Consider the following 24,381-nt stretch of genomic DNA (forward strand, 5'->3'; position numbering starts at 1 on the left):
GACCCAGCTACCCCGCCCAGGCTCACAAGTGCCCCTCACTCCCTTTCCTTCGACAGACATATATGCAAGGCCTGTTAGGTGCTCAGGGCCGGGCTCTAGGCCCGGTCTATGACTGTGTATCCATCTTTCCTCACATGCTCTTTGATAAACCAGGCAGATGGCTGGCTGGGAAATGTGGACTTAATCATTCTCTTGAATACTTAGAGCCCTAAATTCAAGTTTTCTATGACAATACTGTTAGGGTGGGTGCCGCGTGCCAGGGAGGTGGGTCAGTTGTGGAGCGTGCAAGAGGGGCGGGCAGCGGGGCGCTCTCCTTGAGCGAAGCTTCCTGCTCAGGCCTCACCTCCGGGTCCCTGCCTCTGCCTTCGGAAGTCTCTGTGTGTCTCAAGGAAGTTCATGCTTTTGTTGCCTTTCTCTGAATTTGACAGTACAGGGTCACGGGGGAGACCGTGAGGCAAGGTCCTAAATTTAGGGTGAGAGAACTTGATACCGAACCCAGCAGTTCTTTCCCAGAAGCAGAAAGGTAGAACGAAGGGCAAGGAACGCAGAAACCCGACCAGCAGAAGAAAATCCCAAGAGCTCCTGGTTGCCCCAAGTGGCATTTTGGTTTTCTGGGCTGAGGCAGCCGCCAAGGGCACAGAGGCTAATGCCCATTTTAGGCAACAAACAGTTTTGTTTGCCCCCCTCTTTTCTAGATCCCCTCCTACTCGAAACCAGCTTTTCTTAACCTCAGCACAGCTCATCTGACTAACATTTGATGGGTGGTTCTTTGCTGTGCACTGTGTTGAGCAGACTCAGGGGTTCTATCCACCAGATGCCAGTAGCACCCCCACCTCTGAGTGGCGGCAACTAAAATTGCCTCCAGATGTTTCCAAATGTCCCCTGGGAAGGGAGTGCAGCATCCCCCCAGGCTGAGTCCCACTGCTCCAGCTGAGGTCTTGGTCTGTGCAGGGTAGAAAGTGCAGCCCTCCACCTGTGTTGCCCTAATGCCACCTCTAGTGCTCTCTTACGCCATCTGAGGATGGACGTCATCTGAGAAATAAAGAAGGTGCTCAGATCATCCGGAACATCAGGAAAATTTATGTAAAAGTTATGATAATTTCTCACATTTCTTTAGCATTTGTCAGGTGGGGAAGATGCCAAGGCACTTCTGGAAGCTTCATAAAGAAAAGTGAACCACTTTACCCATCACTAAAATGTAGCTACCCCTGGCTTGTGAAATGACAGCTCATCAACAGCTTCTTACAGCATCCTGCACAGTTTAATTTGTGTTTTTTAGAATGTGGTTTTTTATTTATTTATTTTTTAATTTTCTAGAGGCATGTCTTATTTATTTATTTATTATTTGTTTTGTTTTGTTTTTTGGTTTATACATGCACTGGGTACAGTCAGAAGCACGGGAGGGTGAGAGAATTCACCAGAGCCAGAGCGGGGAGCAGAGCAGGCAGAAGGACCGAAGTACACTGCTGAGGGGAGCAGCGGGCGGCAGGAGAGGTCTGCGCGCCATGTGGGACCCTCCCCCGTGGCCGGGAGCAGCCGGGGATCGAACCGGCGCCGCAGAGGCCGTGGGTAGCTTCGCAACCCAGCGCTCAACCGCTGCACCACCGGGGAGGCCCAAATGTGTTTTTTTTCAAATGTATCGCAATAGAAACTTTCTAGGAACTTCCTGAAAGCAACATAACAGCAATAAAACTTAGGATTCGGCGACCAGGGAGATGTGATATCCCCTCCCACCCCACACTCCTGGTGGGTCAGGGAAGTCCCTGAGATATGGGGACATACTTGTTTGGGTATCATTTTACTTAGCAGTCTTAACACAATTCTGTAGTTTAAATGAATCCTTTCGTCCAGCATTTAATATATGTCTTTGAAGACAGATATGTCTTGTTCATACTGGAGTCTTCTGTGGGTTGCTTTTGGCTTCCTGATGCATCTTGATCTTATTTGTTTACTCCAGGCTTCTAGACATGAATTCACTTGCCCCCAGAAATATAAAACTAGGTCATATGCTGCGGTGAAATAGTTCTGCAGATTCCTGGGATTCTGAAAATAACAATAATGAGATACCCGTTAACAACCATTGGCAAACATAACTGTGATATAAAACATTGCTGAGAACTGAGCATCCCTGATGCTGAATGGGTGCATCTCCTATTCAGAAATGGATTTGTTTTTCCATATTTTGTGGTGCTGTAGCAAGGCCCCACGGCACCAAGTTGAGGAGAAGCGATGAGTCTCTCCTTAACAGAGGAGGTGATCATCGCAGCAAACACGAATGGAGAGTGACTAATGGGCAGGCTCCTGGATAGAATTCGAAGGCGACTTCTGTCTGAGTGCCCCCCAGGGAATGTGTGTGACCTAAAATATCATCATCAGTTAGAACATATGTCTCAAGTCGTGATCCATTCATGTATTTGAAGAAATTGATTTGATTGAAGGCTATCCCTTAGACTGCCGAGAGCAGGTAGCAGGGCTGTGGTTAACGGGTAGCAGCATATGACACCTGCCTACTGCACGTGGCCAGCTGCTGTTAGGTGGACATCATGGCTTTTATTTTTTATTTTTTAGAAAAGGCTTACCTTAGGGAATATAAGGTAAAGGTGAATATAAGGTAAAGGTGATAAGCTGTATATTATAGGTCAGATTATCTAATTGCAGTTTATTAAAATCTCATTTACAGTGTTGTGGGGAATCAGAAAGAAGACAAGCTTCCTTCTTCAACTAGCGAGAACCCCTCAAGGGAGAGCTTCCTCAGAGAAATCCTCTTCCACTGACAGCAGTGAAGGCTGGAAATGATGGCAAACTGGCTGGATTCCTCACAAAGAATCCTTTCTGTGCCCTGTGCGGTAGGAGGTGTTTGGAGGACAGGAGAAGGAAAAACAGGTCTACAGATCTCTGCCTGCCTCTGAAGACACTTAATATTCTATGTAAGGAATATCTGTGCCTCAGATAACGTAAGATGCTGTCAGTTATGCATGCATGCCAAAGGGGTGAGACATGAAAGTGTCATCAAGAGAAGGTGCTAGAAGCTAGAAGGCACTTGAAACAGATGAAGGGGGTGTGGCCTCGAGTTGCCACAGAGCAGAGGTTTCCAGGAAGGGGCAGCAAGGCCAGGCAGCAGTAGCAGGTAGTTGAGGGAAGCTGGGCGTGGGGGCAGGACCGGTTAGCAAGCTGTGACCCCACAGCTGGGGACTTTGAATTTGTGATACTAGGGCCCAGAGTCACGTTAGGTCCTGGAGCAAAGTAAATGCTGCCATAAGTTGCTCTGGAATAATTTTCTGGCATTTTGCTTTCTATCACCTGAAACAGGGAGAGGAAGGAGCAAGTTCAAAAGGTTCGAGAGCCCACCTGAGTGTGAGATGAGATGGATTAGGGACAGTCTGAGTGACAACATGGGAATAGACTACAGAGTTCAGTGACAAATGACAGGAAGGACAAGGGGGAACAAAAATAGCTGAGTGACGTGGTGATATTGACTGGAACCTGATGAGCTCCGTTGTATTCAAATTCCACATGCAGAATATTCAGAAATCGGAGCCAGCGTCCTGACGAGAGAGTCCAGGTCTCTGCAGGAGGACGGGCGGCTGAGTCACCCGTCAAGGCCTGGACATGGGCTTTGGAGGGGACAAGCAGGAGGTCACTTAAGTGAGTGGTTATGAGCCTGTCACGGTGCTTCATGAGTGATAGAGAAATCCACAGTAACGTGTCAGGGCTAAGCATCTCTTTCTCGTCAGTAGGATATTTTTGCCTTCATGGATGATTCAGTAAATGAAAATGTGTTAGAATTTACACAGATATTTGAACTATATAGAGTCATTTTCCTGTAAGTCTGTCGATGGTGTCTATACTCAAATAACAAGGCTTGCGCCTCTCACACCACCAGTGGAGATGGTGCCAGCAGCCCCTGAATTATTAACGTTTTCCGAGGTTCATGCCAGAGGCTGTTTGGCTCTTGTTAGGATCGAGTGCCAGGCAGGAGGCGGGGTCTGCGAGTCTCAGAAAACCCCGTGACACTGGACATCAACTCAGAGTGAGGCCACCACGTCATTATAAAGTAGAAAGTAGCATTTTCTCTACTGGAGATTCGAGGTGAGGTCACCTGCCCACGCTCAGATGGTGACTGTCCCTGTCTCTAAGAAGAAACCCTCCCCGGTACATACTTCAGATGAAATAAAGTTTCTACCATTAACAAACCCTTTAGGCAAACAACCCTCCAGGCTAAGAATGTGTAATCCATCATGAAGAGGTCACAGGCATGAGAGCTTATGACTGTGAGAGACGGAATGATCTCATGGAAAGAAGAGCAAAGCAAGAGCCCTTTTAATTAAAGACCCTTTTAATTATGCTGCATTAGATCTGCTTAATAGAGCTTCCACCTGATTCTCGGGGTGTGCATGCAGCCCCCGTCCCTGAAGCTGACTGTCTTATGCTGAATTGCATAAATTTTAATAAATTCTTGTCTGGCACTTGCAGGATTAACATCTCCATCATCCCTATTTCTCAAAGGACCCAAGAGTCCCGTACCAACAGGATACAGGCACACATAGAGAACCCCCACCCCATGCTGGATCCATCTCACCTGTCACATCAATGACTTAGCATGTTTCTGTGTGGCCATGGAGCATTATTTTAGCATCAGGTAAGGACAGAAAGGCAGGATCACCCAGATGATGGCGAAGAAAGAAGCGCCACTCTGGGGAGCCTTGGAGTTCAGCAGCTGGAGGTGACTGCGCCTTTTAATCTCAGACTCTGTAAAGGGAGAAATAATGTTAATTCCAACTGCTGCTATGATCAAGGCTTCAGGGAGGCTCTAGATCTCGCTGCCCCCAGTACATAATATATCTGCTAAAGAAATCAGATCTTAACTCATATTTTCTTCTCACCCCAGGAAGCCCTCACAGGGTGGGGAGGAACCCACCTGTCACTTTGATATCTCCGGTGGCTTTGGCAATGTCGTTCTCGATCATGCAGGAGTATGTGTTGTTGATGGTGACATTGTAGAGTACTGACACCACCTTCATGGTCACGTTCTCAGAGTTCAGTTCAAAGCTGGTGTTGGAGACTTCTGAGAAGTTGGCTCCCTGGTCCACCTGAGATGCCCAGACCACTGTAGGCTGGGGGAACCAGCGGGGAGCCTCACAGCGCAAGCTCTCAGAGCTGGCATTGTAGTCCACGTTCACCTCTGGGATGCTGAAGGCTACGGGGTTGAAGGTCATGAAGGGCAGATGTTATTTCTTACAAATTGAGCCTTTGCAGCGACCCAGTATTTCCCCAGTGGGTTGTCTGCTCCTCTCAAATGCCAAATTCTCCATGGGGGCTCACCCATGCATTTGGCTGTGATCTCTTGCTTCCTCTGAATCCCCAGGTCACTGTACTTAGATCTGTCTAAGCCTTTGATGTACTTTACCAGTTATTTATAGATATTTATATATTTTTCTTTTCCCTGTCCTAACCTCAACTCTATAAGCTCTAGACCATGAGTTCTACAAGAACAAGGACAATCATCTTTGTCTTCTCAATCATATTTTTACTCTTCCCACTATCAATCTCAGTCCTTGTATGTACATTCAGAAAAAAATGTGTTAAATTGAATCGGTAAGGACGTGTGGGTTTCACTAGAGAGGATTAGTGAGGGTACAGGACGAGTTGTTTCGGTTCGTTCCCTTTGACTTTCTCCTAAAATAAGTTCTACTGTCATGAGTCCCTGGAGGGGCTCATATCAGAGTTGGGTTAGATTGACTTAGCATAGAAAACTCCCTGATGGATGACATGGTTCTCTTAACTGCTACCAGAGAAAAGATTACATTTATTTTGACAAAACAGTTCAGGGAATACCGTTGAAAATTTAGAAGAAGTTAGAATCCAGAAAGAAAGGTTTTAAGACCTGCTATTATACTGGGCTACTTTGGTGTTGGTGTGGGTTCTGGATCACAAGGGTGGCTGCTAGCAGAATTTGGGGGCCTTTTTCTGACATTGGTCATGCATACACGAGCAGGTAGCGTGTGTCAGCAGTGGTCCATGCCCTCCCTTTAGTCTCAAGTACCTTGTGACACTTTCTTTCCCGCTTTCCAAATGTAACTCACCTCCAGTTTTATACTCAAGGTTGGCATTCCCCTTGCCTTTAGAGGTGATGATGTGACATTTATAGGTGCCAGCATCTGTGAGTTGCACGTTTTTCAGCCTCAGAGAGGCATTGCCAACTACCACCTGGTCAGCAAACACTGCTGTCCGGCCCCGGAACATTTCATCCTGGTCTGACAGGTCATCTTTGCCTTCTTTGAACTCATGGACCAGGCCCAGAACACCTTCCTTCAGCCACTGTATCGCGATATCAGAAAGTTTGATGTCAGGTTCAAAAGTGCAGCTCAGGATTCCATCCTCCCCGATGTTCCCAGCTGAGGTGAGAGTAGTGACTGTGATGGAGTGTCTTCCTGCAATTCAGGGAGCAAGGGTCAATGCCAAGGGGAGCCTCAGAACTTCTGCCGTCAACCCCTTGGTTACTAAAAGCCAGAGACTTCTGTAGTAAATTGGAAATAAAGGAGAATAGGAGATGCATAAAAAGAAGATAACTTATATAAGAAGGAAAGAAAGAGCAAGAAGACACAACAGATTTGTCAAACATATTCATTTTTCAAGACCGGTTCCCTAAATCTTGAGAGACCTCAAGAAGAGGACATACTGGACCTGGAGTTTGAAGGGGAGCATTTAAGTCCTAGCCGTGTCACTTGATAGCTGTGTGAACTTGGAAAGTCATGTAACCTCTCTGGACTCAGAAAAATGAGTCTTACCTTGAAAGGTTCTTGTGAGGACATGATCAGATGGCTGTGAGCTTTATTTGTAAACTGTAATCACAAGGTATTATTTAAGATATTATTATTATTATTATATTATAATCATTTAAGGTATTATTCTTGGTTAACCAGAGGTGGCATAGAAGAGAAACCTAATGTTAACTAACTGTTGCTGGTAATTCTGAAGAATGCTAAACTCTAAAGTGCTGCTACTTTTATCTCCACTTGAATGATGACGAAACCAAGGCTTAGAGAGCAGATAAGTGATTTGGTGAAAGTGACAGTGCTAACAATGGCATAATGAAGAATCGTACTTAATTAAACTGAGTTGATTTCTCCCTCAGATAGAAGTCAGCCCCCCTTCTCCAAACATCCCTCCTGTGGAAATATTACTTATGGTGCCAGCAGGGCCACGGCCTCTCCCCACTTACTCAGCCAGTAGCCCCTTCAGTCTGTGAAGGACTGACCAGCTATTCCTTCTGCACTGGAGGCTGCAGAGTGGGGATGCCCAAAGGGGCGATCACATTAGCTGAATCTTCGTCAGTGGCTCCTTCTCTGGTTTGGATGTGAAGCTAAGGAGAGGACAGGTCTTAGAGCTCAAGAGGAGAGTGGATAGACACGAAGAAGTGTGAGGGACAGACCTTGAGAAAGAGGATTCCTCTTCCAATCTCTGAGTGTGTTTTCAACAAACACCTCCCATTAAACAGTCTGCACAAACCACTCCTTGCAGCCCCAAAGCCCAGTATGATGAGTCTCAGCTTCCTTCTAAGATGAAAGTTGGCCTTCTATCTTGAAGTGTTCCTGCTTCTCAAATTTGCCTCCATCCAACCCATTTCCCATGCATTCAGCTTTCAGGTTGGTCTTAAAGTCCATCTGAACATGTTCTTTTTCTAATTGGCAACCTTCTAGGTCTCCCAAGGGCTGGGGAGTAATGTTCGATTAACCAACGTGGCCTTCAAAGCTAAACACTGCCCGGCACATAGTAAATGTCCCATAGATAATAGCTCTCATTGCAACCTCTGCAGCCTCATTTACTGCATCCTTTCACAGCGATTTACTGATTTTCTGCTTTCATGGGAAAAGATGTAAGCAAAACATACTTGCTATTTTTTCAAATGTAAGAGATAAGCATTATGAAGGCAAAGGGTAATCCTTATCTTTAGAGAGTCCTGGCATCTGGCCTTCAAGGTTGGAGCTGGCTAGTGGGTCCTAGGCCTTCATAAAGCAGATGATGATAATGGATGAGAGACAGAGCTAGGTGGATTTATATTAGAGAGAGAAAAAATTCTAGGGCAAATAGAGACAGCGGAAAAAAAAAAAAAAAACATGTTGGGCTGGGAGGACATTTTGGAGACTTCATCATGAGGAAGAAGACAAAGTTTGGAGTCGCTGCCACACATGGCCATTGATGCAGGAGATTCGGTAGGGAAATGATGAAAGATTAATATGAAGTGTTGCTGCTGAATATAAATGCAACATAGCCTGTCCTCTGCCTTGGCATTTTCTTGAACACTGTTTTAAATATTTGATTTGCCTTTCAATGATTTTTACTTGACAGGCTGATATCTAAGACATCCCAGGTCATGGAGATTATACAATTATACTATGCATCTTCAACTCCTTGTTCATCTTGCACCTACAATTTATAGTTCCCTCCTCTCCTTTATCACCAGTTATCCAAATCCCACTTCCACTCAAGGCTGTTCAGATGGCAGTCCTTGCATGAAACCTTTTTTGATCTGCCAAGGCAAAATTAATAGATGCTTTCTTTACTCCCCCTTAACACAGTCCTTCACTTTCATTACAGCGGCTGTCTTCCTCTTCCTTGTCTTAGTCAATCTCAGACACTAATTTGTAAGCTCTTCAAGGGCAGAAACTGTCTTAAACATATTTGTAAGTCCTATAAAGCTGTGATGGCTAATTTTAGATGTCAGCTTGACTGGGCCCAGGGTGCCCGGACATTTGACCAATCGCTGTTCCGGTATTGCAGTGAGGACGTTTCTGGGTGAGATGAACATTTGAATCAGCAGACCACGCAAAGCAGATTGCACTCCCTCAGGTGTGTGGCATCATCCAATCAGTGGGAGCCCTCCATAGAACAAAGAAGCTGAGTAAGAGGGACCCCTGCATAAGAGGAAGGTGGCGCTCAAGACCAACTCCATGGTGGAGGGTGGAGCTTTCCAGACTCCACCCCCTAATAGTCTGCCAGAGTGATGGAGAATAGGGACCAGGCTTGGGCTTTGTGAGTTAATTGGCTGTGGAGTTGTGGTGCTGTGGAGAAGCTGCCAGTTTGCCACATGTGGCTTTGGCTTGGACACCGTTTCTGCTCAGTGGACACTATCTGGGGTAGGACAGAAGGCATCTGGCCATGAGCACGCCAGCAATTTCTCTCTTTCTTCCTCCACTAGCTCTCCATTTTCTCACTCCCTGTGTAAATGAATCCTATCATTGTTGTTTCTCCCCGGGGGTCTGGTTTTGAGTGGTAACCTGTAGATGTAAGTGTACAGGTGAGGACCCGCCAACTGGGTCAACTCGGCTGCCCCCGGTTAGCCCTGCTGCACTGCTCCCTGATGGCTTTGAGCTGGGACATCAGTCTTTTCCTGCCTTCAGATTCAAATGGCAGCATTGCTTCTTCTTAGGTGTTGGGCCTGCTGGCTCTGGGGCTCTCCTGGTTCTCAGATCTTTGGACTCAGACTGGAACTAAGCCATTGACCCTCGCGGGTGGGTCTTTAGCTTGCTGACTGCAGACGTTGGGACTTTTCAACCTCCAGATTCATGTGAGTCAGTTCCTTTGTTTCTCTGGAGAACACGGATTAATACAGTTTTGCTACTTGGAGTGGGGTGCTGCTGTAATAAATACCTGTGCAGGTGGGAGACTTTGGAACAGGGTGAAGACTTTTGAGATGCACATTAGAAACATGGATGTTAAGGGTGATTCTGGTGGAATGTCAGGCAGAAATGAGGACTATGTAATGGGAAAGGCAACTGTTGTTATAAAGTAGTGAAGAATACGGTTGAACTAGTGTTTTGTGGAATGTTTAGCTTGTAAATGGATATTTAATTGAGATTTCTAAGAGCAGGGTGTTGTTGAAGGAGTGACTTGGTTATTCTTGAATGCTTTATAGTAAAATGTGGGGAAGGTAAGAGATGCATTGAAGGAGGGATTGTTAAGCAAAAGGGAATCATGACTTAAGGGTTTGGAAAACCACGCCTATCCATATTGCAAACAAATGAAAAAGTTCTGAAGAGAACATGAAGGATATGTTTGAACAGCCACTTAATAAGGAGATTGTAGGTGCAAGCTATGGACTTAATCAGCATCCTCAGGAGAGGCCAGGATAGATGGGCCAGATCAGCAGAAACACTGCCAGCTGGGGACAGAAAAGTGAAAAGTAAACAGTGAAGAGAGGAAGGTTGTCAGACTTCTTAGAGCTTCTAGGACTGGACCATAGAGTTACTCAGTTATGAATTCAGAAAAGGGTAGAAAATGATCCTGGAGATGATTCAGAGACCACCAGGGCTGTCTCCTGGGTTTCAGAGCGAGATGGGGGAGGGCAAGTCATCACCTCTGTTTTAAGTAGCCAGAGGATCTCTGATGGAAGCTTTAGACTGGGGGCCACCTGAAACTGAGGGGGGGGGGATTTCTAGCCTCCAGAACTGTGAGAAAATTAATTTCTGTTATGTAAGCATCTGGGTTGTTATAGTAGCCTAAGAAAACTAAGAGAAGTGCCTATTAGTATGTTACTACAGTGAATGAATAAATGAATGAATGAATGGAAATCAGTAGAAAACAAGGCACTGTTTGAGATGATGGTTTTAGACAAATGATTGTGGGACTAAGTAGTGTTTGGCAGGAGCACCACCTCTCAATTCTGTGGAAATGTGAATCCTGGAAAAGGAAAGCAGTGAAAATACAGAGAAATTCTCAATAAAATCATGCAGAAAATGTAACTGTGTTAAAGCAAGGGTAAATTGGATTGTAGTTTATAAAGTGCCATTAAAGTTGAATTGAAAAATTACTTTTCTGAAAAAAAGTACATGATTAACACAGTTTATGGAGAGAATGAAATGGTAATGACATATCTTAGTTCAGTAATTGTGCTACTAAATTAATTTTAATGCGTTGGCCTCGAGCCCACAGGTAGGGAATTTGTTGAAATATCTCTTCGAGAACCTGATGATTTAAAGTAGGCAGCTGTGGAGTGCCCTGGGGGCCCTCTGCAGGCTTTCGCCCATTTAAGACTGTGTTAAAGAAGTGGCAGATGGAGTGAGTGTAATGTCAATTAAGCCCCCTCCTCCACATCAATTAAAAGGAGAAATAAAAGTCAGCGAGAGTGTAAACCATGAACCTAGCTATTGCTTTGCACCCAGAAGACAACAAATATTTATTTGTTAGGTAACTAAGTGATGGTTAAAAGTGACAACATGACATTTAATTTGCAAGCAGCAACACATAAATATTGCTCCTCACAAAAAAAAATGTGCATTCAAACTTGCAAACAGATATTGGCCATGGAGCTCAGTTGTAGGAAAAGGTCTGCCTGATGTCTCTCCAGGTCTGTTAGCCACCAGGGGCTCTTGTGTGAGTTGGCGAGTGGAGGACAAGAGGGCTTGAGGAGATGGGTCAGGGGCAGCTCTCTCTTGCTATGGAATCCTGAGAACCTGAACAGGCACAGATTTTGAAGGACTTCGTTGACCTCCATCAAACCTCTTTAAAGTTGGAAACCCGGAGCCTCCCTGGTGGCACAAGGGGTTAAAAGCACCACACTATGACACTATCCGGCAGCCTCTGCAGCATGAGTTTGACTCCTGGCCGGCCAGGGAGCTGCCCACATGGTGCAGCAGACTCGCCTGTCTTGCCTGCTGCTCCCCTCAGCAGTGTATCTCAGTCCGTCTGCCTGTTCTGTTCCCCACTCTGTCTCTGGTAAATAGATTCTCACCCCCCACACCTCTGGCCTGTACTCCAGTTCTTATATGCATAAATAATGAATCTTTAAAAAAAAAGTTGGCAACCTGGGCCACTTCTGAGACCACTTCTCCAGCTCCTTAGGGCTCATTACCTTCACCACGCTGGTCTGACTGGGAAAGAGGAGTTAGCGAGGGGAGCAAGCCAGCCCCCAGCCATTGTTTTCCCACAGGGAGAGCGTTTCCCACTGCCTACTCCGTGTGAGCTGGCGTGTCTTGGGAGGTGAGCTGCGGTGACACAAGACAGGGATTCTTGACAGAATTGATGCACCGCCACTCAGTAAAACCTGGAAAACACATTTCCTGTAGATTCTAGCACAGAGAGCATACCGGGAGGCCGCAGCCATGGTCACCCAGCATCTACTGGACTCCAGCTCTCCAGAGGACATTGCAGCTTAAACATGGGAGGTGCCCCTGCACAAGGCTTGCAGAGAAGAGAGCAGAGCCTGGGGTAGCAGCTGCTCCTGCGAAGTTTGAGGGGCCACTGGGCGAGGCTAGATGAGGATGCAGGAGCCACGCATGAAGCAACAGCTGACCCCGGTGTTCGAGCACATAGCACAGGCCCCCATGACTCATGTCCCAGCTCTGCCCCTGCTGGATATGTGACTCGGGCAACTTTTCTGACTTCTTTATTCCACAAGTCTTTTCATCTCAAAAATGGGGATGTGGCTACTACTATGGCTCCCTCAGAGTCTCTCTGAAGTGCACTCAATGATGCCAGGCAGGTGATGTGCCTAATGTAGAAACTGACTTGTTAAAATAAACCTTAAATCTCTGATTTAAGTGGTCAGAGCCCAGGGGAACGAACACGTCTCTAGGGGGTTTGCTTGTAGTGATTCATGTTAAGCCTGATAACCAAGAAAGGGAGGAATGGCTGCTGTGTCCACTTTAAGAATCAGGGCAAAGCAGGACATGAGATGAAAGGCCTGAAGTCCTGGTCCAGCAGGTAGGAGCCAGAGTCAGAATGGGCCTACCTGGCACTGAGCACTTCCTACCTACCACGTGCTGGGGTCAGGTGGGGTCAGGTGGCGGAGCGCCTGCCCAACAAAACCACACCCACTCCTCACGACAGAATAAACACAATGAGAAAGCATAAAATAAGTGGAAGAAAAAGCTCACTGCTGTTTATTTCCTCAGATGACTTCACTTCAAAAAACTATAAATTCTTTCCACAAAATTTGCTCAATGCACCTCTTAGTGCCATAAGCACATGCCTGATGGGTTTATCCAGTGTCTGGCGATGGAGCATTCAAGAAGGAAATATATACATAAATAAATAAATGCAATAGAAAAAAATAAAGAAGGCAGGGTGTTGTCTTCCTGCCGGGCTCCCCAGCCTCAGAGAAGGCCTGCCCCCATGTGGCCAGGATGGGGTGCACATTTTAGGAGTTCTATGACTGTATTCATAACAGAAAGTTATTAATGGCACTGACACCATACATAAGATCAATATAATTATCAATATAAATAGCAGCAGCAACCATTTATTACACACGTGTCAGGTGCTTCATGTAAAATCCACAATAATCCCGATTATTTTGCCAGTGAGGAAACTGATTCTGGAAAGTGAAGTTAAATCCCAAAGGATATACAGTTAGTGTCACACCTGAGGTGAGGCCCTGTCTGTCAGATTCCTAAGCTCCTCTTTTACACAGAGCTGCTAGACGGCCCCCGGTGTGGGAGTGTTGGCCCAGGGGCCTTCCACAGCCTCTCCTGCCCTCTCCATGGGTCATCCATGGAGACTGTCCTGCCAGGGATTTGTGGACAACCCGTGACCTCTTCAAAACCATCCATCTCAATTGCATTATATGCTTTATAGAATCCACACTTAGAACTTGTCAGGAATTGGCTGGCTCTCAGGAGGTGATATATAGGCCTCAGGAAAGTTATACAGAAATAGAACATTTTTCCCCCCTGTATTTGGAAATATCTTTAAGTCTTTAAAAGCTGTATCTCAGGAATAATACCTGCAGAGCGAAGCAGAAAACACTTGTCTGGCACAGTCTGCCTGAATCTTATCAGGACAGGGTGGGAGGGAGCAAAGCGGGGTCTAGAAGCAAGTTATCAGGGTCTGAAACACCACAGTGCCCACCTGCTAGCTGTGTGGCCCCTTGGCGCGCGCACACACACACACACACACACACACACACAGTGACACTTTCTCATTAGGACACAGAAGTATATCTGCCTCCTATTTGTTGTGAGTGGTAAATCAAACGATGCATGCAAAGTTATTTAGCACTGCGAGGGGAATATAGAAAAGACTCCATCTCATCACTGTTATCACCACCATCACTACCATTACCTACTTGATATTGTTGCCTTAATGTCATTGTCTTATGTATTAGGCTATCTGACATTGTATTGAATGGATTTAACGTGTGATAATATGCTCTTCTATAAAAAGGGTTATGGCCTTTTTATAGAAGTAATTGAGAAAAATCTAACTAGTGTTAAACTAATGAATAACCCATTTTATCCAAAAATAACCAGCATTTATCCCGTGTAAAGGAAAGAAGGCAAAACAAAATGAAAAAAACACCCTCTTTTTTGATGGCATGGTTTTAATATGATTAGTGGTACATTCCTAGATATTGTGGACTAATTTGTATCTCGTTATTTAGCTCTCCGTGCATCCACCTCTTTGTCCATTTAAAAAGCACTTAAGGAGAACCCTCTGCTTCAAGGAACTCAGCTAAGTGCTTGAGATTTCCATAGCTTTGCAACAGGGAGGGGTATTAATAGTAAGTGTTGACTGTCACCGGGAAGCTGTGACAACGTGAGTGTTCCTGCTGGGCTGGGCAGCATCACTGCCTACCAGAAGAACTCCACACGGACTCTGATACTACACAAGTTAGCCCTCGGCCCCAAAAGGGTTAGTCACCAAGACTTAGAATGAAGGACAAACATGAGGATTTTAACTCAAGGTGGTATATAAGATCAAGAATAAGGAAAATCACTATGGGAAAGCATTAGTAAAGAAGGCACCAAAATGTATATATTAATATTTTTAAATGTGGGTCCCAAATATTTGCTTTGCCAATATTTTATTTCTACAAATACATATTTAAATGTATAACTGCCGTTATAATGCATACACTTTATGTGTGTTATGCTTCAATGCATAATGAATATTTTAGTGTACATAGAGCATACATACATAAAAATGTACACACCATGACTGCAGCTTGTGAAATCAGCACAGCTTCATCTCACTGAACCATCACTCACACATAAACCCAGGATTTTATAGTCCGAGCCATACCTCCATGCACCCTCCTCCTGGCTAACCTTTCACTCTTTCCAAGGTAATAACCTTTTTTTTTTCCCCTTCAAACATCAGAGATTCATTTGTCTGTTTTTGAGCTTTATATACATGGAATTATCCAGCATATGCCATTTTGCGTCTGGCTCTGTTGTGCGATATTTCTCATATGAAAATGTGCTCAGTCTTTACAGTCACCAGGAAACAAAAATAAAATTCACAACAGGATTCTACAATATCAGTGTTGGTGAGGCACCAAGCACTGGATCTCCCCAACACTGCTGGTGAAAAGCAAATTGCTGAGTCACTTTGGAAAAGCGAATGGTAGTGTCTACTAAAAACTACTTACTGGCTTTCTGAACACACCCTTTGGTGAAGTGCTTATTTGAAGATACTAGAGGAGTAATTAAATGACAGCAAAGTAAAGCAGGAGGAGAGACATTCATGAAGATGAAAGGCACAATTAAGTAGGAAACAAATCAGAGAAAGTATAAATAGAAACCTGATCCATTCAAAGCAATTATAATGAGAATAGCACCTTGTAAACCTGTTTTATGATGAGAAAGAACAAGAGTAAGAGGGAGCCTGGATGACCCATGAAATGTCCATGATTAAGAAAGGAAATAGAAAAAATAATGTAAGAAGAAAACAAGTTATGAAAGATTATAAAAGATTCTGAACTAGTGAGTTCAGAAACAGATTCCATATACAATTGGATACTTGATTTTATGATAAAAGTGACACTGACGAGAAGTGCTGATAAGGACAGTGTTTTCAATAAATGTTTCTGGGTCAACTGGAAAATCACACAGAACACAGAAAATGTGAATGTCACCAGTGATCTCGCAGCAGGCACAGAATTGATTCTAGATGCTTTAGAGATGGAAATATGAAAGGCGAACCAATAAAGCTCCTACAAGATAACCTAGAAGAAAATATTCATGACCTTGGAATAGGGAACAATTTCTTAAAGAGACTCCAAAAACTCCAGGTATAAAGAAAAAGGTTTATAAAATTAAAAACATCTGCTCATGGAAAGACATCAAAGGAGTAAAGAAGCAAGACAGAATCGAAGAAATTTAGCAATACGTGTAACCAAATTGCATCCAGAATAAAGAATTCTTACAAATCAAAAAGAAAATGACAGGGAATTTTAAAAAAATGCAAGACAAAAATACACATATTTTTGACAGCAAAGAAGAGGGACAGAATGTTGATGTCTTTCCTAGGCAAACACATCTACAATGAATTTTCTTGGTTTAGGCCTTGGGACCACTGTGGAGTGGCAGCTACCCACCCTGGGGGAGAGTGACAGAGAAAGGCAGCTGGAACTATAAAAACTGCAGCTATAAAGTGACAGCTTTGGCCGCAGACCTAGTTAAAATAAATGAGTTGACTTCAATCAGGAGGTTGAAGGGAAACAGCAAACAACTTGCCTCGGAGCACACACAGCTGCTGGCATCACTCAGTGTCTTAATTAAAGTGACATCCAGGTTTCCTCCCCCCCGCCAGGTGAAGTCCCCATAGAGTTTCCTTCCCCAAGGCACCCGTGCGCCATCACCTCATTCCCCTGTGCTCCTTCCTCCCTCTGATCTTAAAAATGAACAATGATGTAATATATATATATACATTAAAAAAATGAAGAGGATTTATTGTTACTTTCTGTTTAAAAGGATAATGTGATTGTGTTTAAAAATAATAAAACTACAGGAAGAAATGAATATTTGGAATATCCAAATTTCCACTATCCAGAGATGATTATTAACATCTCAATGCTAATAGGGTAAAACATCTGCTAGTGTTTGTATGGACACACATACAATTATGAATAAATGGGGTCATACTATTAAAAAGCAATAATAAAGTGACCTCCAGGAGAGACGCTTTGGAGACATGTCTACACCGAAGGGGGAAGAGAAGCTTCTCCTACAGCTGACACCGGAGCTGCGCTTGGACACTCACCATCTGCGCCTCGATGGCATCTGTTTCCGACACGGAGCAGCTGTGTTCTCCTTACCGAAGGCCCCGACCAACCCAAGACAAACCCAAGAGAGCTGCAGCCTCACTCGCCACCCCAGGAACATTCCAGCACAGACAAACACTCACATGTGACTCAACCTCGTGGTGATGGGGATGTGAGTCTCTGTTCTATAAACAAGGGGGCTGGGAGTTCAGTGGCTCATGTGACACGAGCACAGTCAACTCAGAGAACTCAGCGCCCTGCTCTGAAATTTTCTGGGTCTAAGCCCCCAGGGCTCTTTCTTGCTGCCACAGTGAGTGATAATAGGGCACTTATTGGTGAGGGCTGAATGGATCACGGTAAAGCAAGAACCCACATACCTGAAATACCAAACCCGATGATGAGGGCAATTGCTCCAGCCAGAATAAAGATGATGCTAATAACGCTAGGGAGAGAGAGAGGAAGAGAGAGAGAGGAAGTTACTTCTCCATTCCGTTTGACACGCGGCTCGCCAGCAGGGTGCTCACCTGGCATTTGTGAGAGGTGCGGCAGAAACCACCTCAGCTTTTTCTCCAAGATAAGCCCCCTCCTAGAGACGGGCATTTTAGAAAGGAGCCCCAGCAATTCCTTCCCTGTCCCCTTGGGGCACTCAGGCAGGTGACGAGGGTGATGTTTATATGACGGTGGCTCATTGACCTTCCTCCTTCCGGATTAGGGAAGACTCCCCAGAATGTTGGAGACAATGGATGCCATCTCTGTGATGCCAGGTGCCACGTGCACGAAACTGGCTCCACACTCAGCACCTGGTATCACTGACTGTTCCTCCTAGTCTTAATCTCCCTGTCTCCTTCCATGGACTTGAAACACCACGGCCGGCAACAGTCCTGGCTGCACTTCGTGCCACTGATACCGCCTCCACTGACCCTGGGGGCCCCAAAGGAATTTGTTTTCTCTTATCAAAAAAGTAAATAAAAAAGTGAACTTTCTGCTTATTATAGAAAGTTCAGAAAATGCAAGTGAACCAAAATAGGATAATAAAATCAAGCATTGGTACAATTCCATCCCCCAGACATTACCACTGTCAGCTTCTTGACCTGCATCTTGCAGCTTCTCAATGAAAAGATTAATAAGTAGCGTTTGGGAATAAGCAAACAAGGAAGTATATTCTATTCGCCGAACACCAGAACTGTGTGGCAGACTGTTCTAGGCACCATTTACAGGTCATGGCATTTATCCAGTCGGTCAACTTAGAGGTAAACAAATTCATCTCCATTTTACAGGAAATGACACAGGAAAATGAAGTTTCTCCCCTAAATTCACACAATTGGTCAGTGGCAGAACTGGGATTAGAATCTGCCTCCTGTGTCTGCACTCCACTGCCTCTCAAGGGTGGGGGGCTCACCCATGGAGCAAGCCCCCCTGTTCTGTCCAGGAGACCCTGCTCTGAGTGGGGACATCAGCCTTAGCCGGTGAGAGCAACTCGACTGGAACAGAGGCGGTGGCAGAGCCAGCTCGTTCGTTGGCAAAGCGGGTCTGGAAGCTCGCCCATCACCACCTGCCCCATGCGTGAGTCCCCAGGTGATCTGGACCACACTCCGCATCACTGGCCACTCACGCGGTCCTCACACCCACACTGGTGTTATGAGAGGCAGGACAAAAGAAAGGCACAGGAGGCAGAGGACGATGCCATAGAGAGAGAAGGAAGGACGGGCATCTTACTTTCTGCCTGAATAGGCTTATTGTACCCAGTTCCCCTTGGTTCAGGGAATCCACTGGAGAGAAACAACAGACTTTCAAGAAACAATTTAAGCAAACAGTTCCCCTGGGTGGTCAGGTTCCCCGAGGTGTGGCCCCAGGGGCCACGACTGAATAAGCAAAATGATGCTTTTAATGGTAGAGCACCTGCCAGATTTCAAGAGAAGGCCCCATCTGACAGGTCCCTCTCTCTGCGCGCAGTGAAACCCCAATTGTTACTGCTCCACATGTGTGAGAACAGCTAAGCAAACTCGCGGGGAGAGGCCCTGACTCCTAGGCCAGGAGCAGACTCGCCTTTGTGACCCAGGTTTTCACTCCCCCTTGTAACTTCTCTCTCTGAGACTCAGTTTTTCATCTTTAACATGGGAATAGGAGTAATTCCTGCTTTGGCTGCTAAAAGGGTGGGATGGGGTGAAGTGTATCCCTCCAAAATTCATAGATTGACGTTTAGCCCCGTCCCCCAGAATGCGCCTTCATGTGGGCATCGGCTGGTGCAGGGTCACAGGGAGCAGGCTGGGCCCTACTGCATTGGGCAGGTGTCCCTGTGAGAAGAGGGCGGTCAGGACACAGCCTCCTCTTACTGGCAGGGAGAGTGCCTGGCGAAGGTGGGAGCAGGGTGTCAGCCAAAATTTCCTCCCGTCATGTCACGGTCCCTGAAGCGAGGAGAGGGGACTTGAACAGTGCTCGGCTATGACGCACCTAACCCACCGACACCTCGATCTTAGACTTCTGGCCTGCAAAGCTGCCAGGGAATAAATTTTTATTGTTTAAGTCACCTTGTTTGTGACCGGTAGCCAGATCCTCTCCATTTTGTGACAGAAGACACCCCTAGACTAAAAATTAGGAACAAGTGGAATTAAACTCTAACCACTGAGTGGCATTCCGGCCTCTGGATTAACTGTTAACACGCTGAATTGTGTCCCCTTATTCCCTTATTCCCTCCTCACGACTAGCCATTAACATTCCCGGGATCCTGGCAAAGTGATCGCGTTGCATCCCTGATAAATTTCTCCCAGTCTCTCTGCAGTGACAGTGTCAAAGGAAACAAATGTCTGCTGATTGCAGAGAAAACACCCTGCTGGGAAATCCAAACCCTTGACTGCTCACCTGGCCTGCCGCAGCCACACCTCCCGGAGGTGGGATCCCATCCTCCTCCCTCACACCCCTCCCCACACCCCAGCACTCCTGCCACCCAGGGAGCTGCTTGTTTGGGGTGCCTGTCCCGCTGGCTCCCTAGAGGGCCATCTTGAATAAGCTCCTTCCTCAGGAGAGGTCTGCTGCGCCATGTGGGTAGCTCCCTGGCCGGAGATCAAACTCGGACTCATGCAGCAGAGGCTGCAGATAGCTTCACAGTGCTGTGCTTAACCCCTTGCGCCACCAGGGAGACCCTCTAGCAAACTTTTACCAAAGGGCCATTAACATCAAACTAGACAGTGAATGTGGCATAATCCACAGGGTTACTCATGTATTATATTTTTTTAAAAATGAAGGTCACATTGGTTTACAACACGTATATGATTTGGAGGTACAGGATCATGCCCAAGTCACCCAAAGTCACCCAAGTCACTCCACCAGAGCCCAGTAGTGCTCCCTCCTCTCCTCGCCCCTCACCCCTACCCCTCTGGTAGCCTCAATTCTAGTCAGATTTCTAGGGTTTGTTACGGGCTTCACTCCATCTGACGCTTTGTTTTGTTTCCCTGCATTCCACACAGAAGTGACACCATCAGGCAGTTGACGTCCCAGGTAATACCTTTTACTCTTACTTGCAGCTGTTTGCTCTAAGTTCATAATCAAAAGCTGTAACCTGTAAACCTGGAGGATAATCCCACTGATAATAATGAAGACATCATAGTATTTTTTTGATCCATAAAAAATAACACATCCCAGGCTTGGTGCTGGCGCTCACTGTGGCTTCCCCCCCATTTTTTGAGTTGCCGAATCCTGTGGATTAACCTGTTTCCCTCCCAGCTCTCTGTGTCTGGCACCGCTGTCCGGGTCACTCCATGCCTCACCAGAGCTGTTGTGTTTTTTCCCCAGCTGGGTCTGGGCCTCTCCTACCTGTTCCTTACTCTGTCAGTGTCTGTGATGACTGCAGAATTTTGATGGGAGGTGACTAAGGAGAGACAGCTTATTTGGAAATGGGCCTGGGGGTGACCTGGGAGACAGAATAAATCTGTGAATCTAAGCATGATTTCTGGACCCACCTGGACAGGTTCAAGGCCCAACCCCAGCACTTAATAGCTGCGTGGCCAGTTTCCTTCTTGTGAAGATGAATTAACACATTTAAAAAAAAATCACTTAGGACAGTGTCTGACACCTAGGAAGCTTCAAGAAGTATTAGCTGTTCGCACTCCTGTTCTTCTGTGGTGGTTACATAACAAGCACATGTTTCCAGCTCAGAATAGAGGTGTCCTGGGTGGTGCTGATGGAAGCTGTTGTGGGCACAGCCCCTCAGGGCAGGTGCGGAACTATTGGTGAGAATGATTACAAATTGATGACAGTAGTCCTCCGTTTAAAACTTTGATGCCTTCGCATTTCCCTCACGATAAAGTCCTCTCTGCAACGTGCCATCTGGTCTTTCAATGGGGCGGGGTGTGCCCTCTCTCCAGCCTGCCTCTGCACACCTCCCCTGCCATTGTGGACACCTTCTACAAGCCTGGACACACGCCACCCCCACCCTCTCTGAGGAGGGCCTGCACAGCAAGACCCTGAGCAAACACCTGACTCTCACCTACAGGAAAGGCCCAGGGGACCCTATGCGTTCCTGCAATGCTACTGAGCCCACCTCCACTGCCCCAGACCCACACATCCCCCCGGCTGTGGAAGCAGGACCCTGCCAGCTGTCAATAAGCCCATCTCTAAGCAGGAGTCGCCTTGAGGATTTCTCTGAGCTGGTGTTTCCTTGGAAAATAACAACCTCCAGAGCCTTGGGAAGAGACGCAGGAGCTAAAGGAACAGCCAAATTAAATAATTCCAGTCTGCTGCTTATTAATTTTTTAAAAAGATGAATAAAATATTTCACATGAGGTGTTCTTACATTGCTTTTTGGTTATTACTTCCCCAGAATAATTTCCAATAACTATGCTACAGGAAAATTTTAATGCAAAGCTATGTCCTCTAACCACGGCATTGGGATTCACAGGGCACGTTTGTCAGACATGATGAAATCGGTGTTTTGGGAGGATTGCTCATTTAGTAAACATTTATTAAGTACTTGCTACAGGAGTGACATTGTGCTGGGGTGCATGGATTTGATGAGCCAGTGAGGTAACACACACACACACACACTCGCACACACATGCACACACATGACACAAATGTACACACACACGCATACAATATTCATGTGCACACGAGCACACCCCCCCCACACACAGTAATAACACAAGACAGAAATGAAGTCAGGGCTTCAATAAAGAGAGGAACAAATTCTCACAGGAATTTAGGGGGGTAGCAAGTGTTCAAATCTGAGAGAAATAAGGAGCATCAAAGCGCATTCCATGCATAAATTTCAAAGAAAGTGAAGAGAAGGGCTTTATTCAGAAATAGATTTCACCAGCTTATGCTGCCATATAATCTCTCTGTGAGGTGGAACACAAAGAAAGATGCTATTTCTGCTGCCTGGACAGGTCGGGACCACGCATCCCTCTCGGGTGCCGAGGGCTGGAGGAGGCACTTCTGGAGGCTGCAGGATGCACGGCCTCCCAGGAGGCCCGACCTCGCAGCTGGGGGTCCCCAGACACGTGCACCCGCCCAGGACAGGCTTGTCCTGTCCCTGCGCTTGTCTTTGCTTCGGCTGCTGCCGCCTTTTGCAGCACTTGAAAGAAATTGGACATTTCTGTGAGGACATGATAGGTTGCCCTGGGAAAAAACTTCACATTCTACAAAACCGCCCAATGAAGGTGACGGGGCTTATGGGGAAAAGTGGGGTGATGCGCAGACCACTCAGAACCTGTGTGACTTTGTAATAGGCCCCTAAAAGAAACAATAATTGGTACCTTGAGAGAGAACAGAGACAGCTAAAGCGGACAGCTCAGGAGGACTGAAGTCGCTCCAGGGTGATAGAAATGCACCAACAATGGAGTGACAGCTCTGGCTCAGGAGAGGGACGCTGGAGCGGGCGCTGCACACTGGAGCTGACAGCTCGGCACGGGCTTCTCTGGGGAGAAAGCCCCCGCATGCAAGTGCTCATTTAAAATGAAAGGAAGGACCTCCCTGGTGGCACAAGGGGTTGAGCACCGCACCATGAAGCAATCGGCAGCCTCTGCAGCACGAGTTCCATCCCTGCCCAGCCAGGGAGCTACCCACATGGCACAGCAGACCTCTCCTATCTCGCCCGCTGCTCCCCTCAGTAGTGTATTTCAGTCAGTCTGCCTGTTCTGCTCCCCACTGTCTCTGGTGAATCCTTTCACCCCTGCACCTCTGGCCTACACCCCAGTTCTTGTATGCATAAATAAATAAATCTTTAAAAATAAAAGAAAATTAAATGAAAAAAAAATGAAAGCACACGGAGCCCTTGCCACTGATTTTTCATTTCCTCTGCTATTTCCATTCCCCGTGCCTTGGGGACCTTGCATGTCAATAGACCCAGCTTCCATGTTATAGCTCCACCGTTGCCTTATTTTCCAACCACATGCAGGTTGACTGATGCTGTGGAAACATAATGCATCAGACAGACCTTATCCCTGAATGACCAAGAAATAAATTAGAGACACCTATCTATTTAGGACAAATTTTCATGGTGTCAGCAGTCCACCGGGCCACACCTAGGGTCTCCTTCATCCCTTACAGGACAGGAAGGTGATAAGCACTAATCTCCCCACCGGCTTCCAGGAGGGGAACTAAGGCTCAGCGGGAGTCACTGACCAAGCCCTCGCAGCTAGAAAGTAGGAGAGCCACGTCTCAAACCCAGAAATCCAACTGACAAGCCTGTACTCTTTTAAGTCAAACTTCTAGAAAAAGCCCAGGAAGCCAGGAGGCCACTCTCCGAGAGGCTCCCTCCACCCTGCCTGTCCTCCCTGCTTCATTTCTGAAACCAGGCTTTTCTGGATCTGCTCCCTGGTATGGTGAGCCCTGGTTCTGGAAGACACAAAGTGCTCTTTGTTTGACTCAAACATTAATGGTTTCTGTGTTCTCTAGTATCTGCCTCCTTCTCAATACTGACAGAGCTGAGTCCTCATTGCTCTCCAACATCAGCTTACCTCCACTTGTGCAACTGATAAATGATGAAAACCCCAAAAGCTAACGTAAACAGAAAAATGGGTGCCCATTTGAATAAATTCTAGACTTTTAAATTAAATATCCCAAGCTGATTATTTTAGTAAATCAAGTAAAAATGGATAAATCAAGCATATTACTTTGTTCATAAACTAATAAAGTGACTGGGTTTATAAAGAATGCTGAAATTGAAGACATTTATTTCAGCCTATCCAAAAAGTTTCTCTCATTTTCTCCCCATAAAAGGAGAAAAGGAATTATTTTTAAACACTGTGCGGAACAGATCATCGGGCTTCAAGGTAAAATTACATAACCCTTTTCTAGATATTGATTGGGACAGGATTTAAGTTTCTGAGAAGCTTAGATTGTTGTCTACTCAAGTTTTGCTCCCATTCCCTGAAGTGTCCAGGCTGTAGAGTACATTTCTC

General features: G+C 46.0%; 1 protein-coding gene across 1 annotated transcript in view; it reads right to left on the reverse strand.

The window, feature by feature from the left end:
• Positions 1-1,535: 1,535 nt before the first annotated feature.
• The window catches only part of VTCN1 (V-set domain containing T cell activation inhibitor 1), a 45,139-nt gene continuing 22,293 nt past the window's right edge, over positions 1,536-24,381 (reverse strand). Inside the window, exons 2-6 of the mRNA XM_037499628.2 lie at positions 17,362-17,426; positions 6,084-6,431; positions 4,919-5,197; positions 4,580-4,749; positions 1,536-2,043 (exon numbers count right to left, since the gene is read on the reverse strand). Of these exons, the coding sequence (XP_037355525.1) occupies positions 4,625-4,749; positions 4,919-5,197; positions 6,084-6,431; positions 17,362-17,426 (817 nt within the window). The 3' untranslated portion in view covers positions 1,536-2,043; positions 4,580-4,624. The remainder of the gene's footprint in view (positions 2,044-4,579; positions 4,750-4,918; positions 5,198-6,083; positions 6,432-17,361; positions 17,427-24,381) is intronic.

The sequence above is a fragment of the Talpa occidentalis genome, unplaced genomic scaffold (genome assembly GCF_014898055.3).
Source record: "Talpa occidentalis isolate TD23 unplaced genomic scaffold, MPIMG_talOcc4v2.1 talOcc4.9, whole genome shotgun sequence".
In the NCBI taxonomy this organism is placed as follows: domain Eukaryota; kingdom Metazoa; phylum Chordata; class Mammalia; order Eulipotyphla; family Talpidae; genus Talpa; species Talpa occidentalis.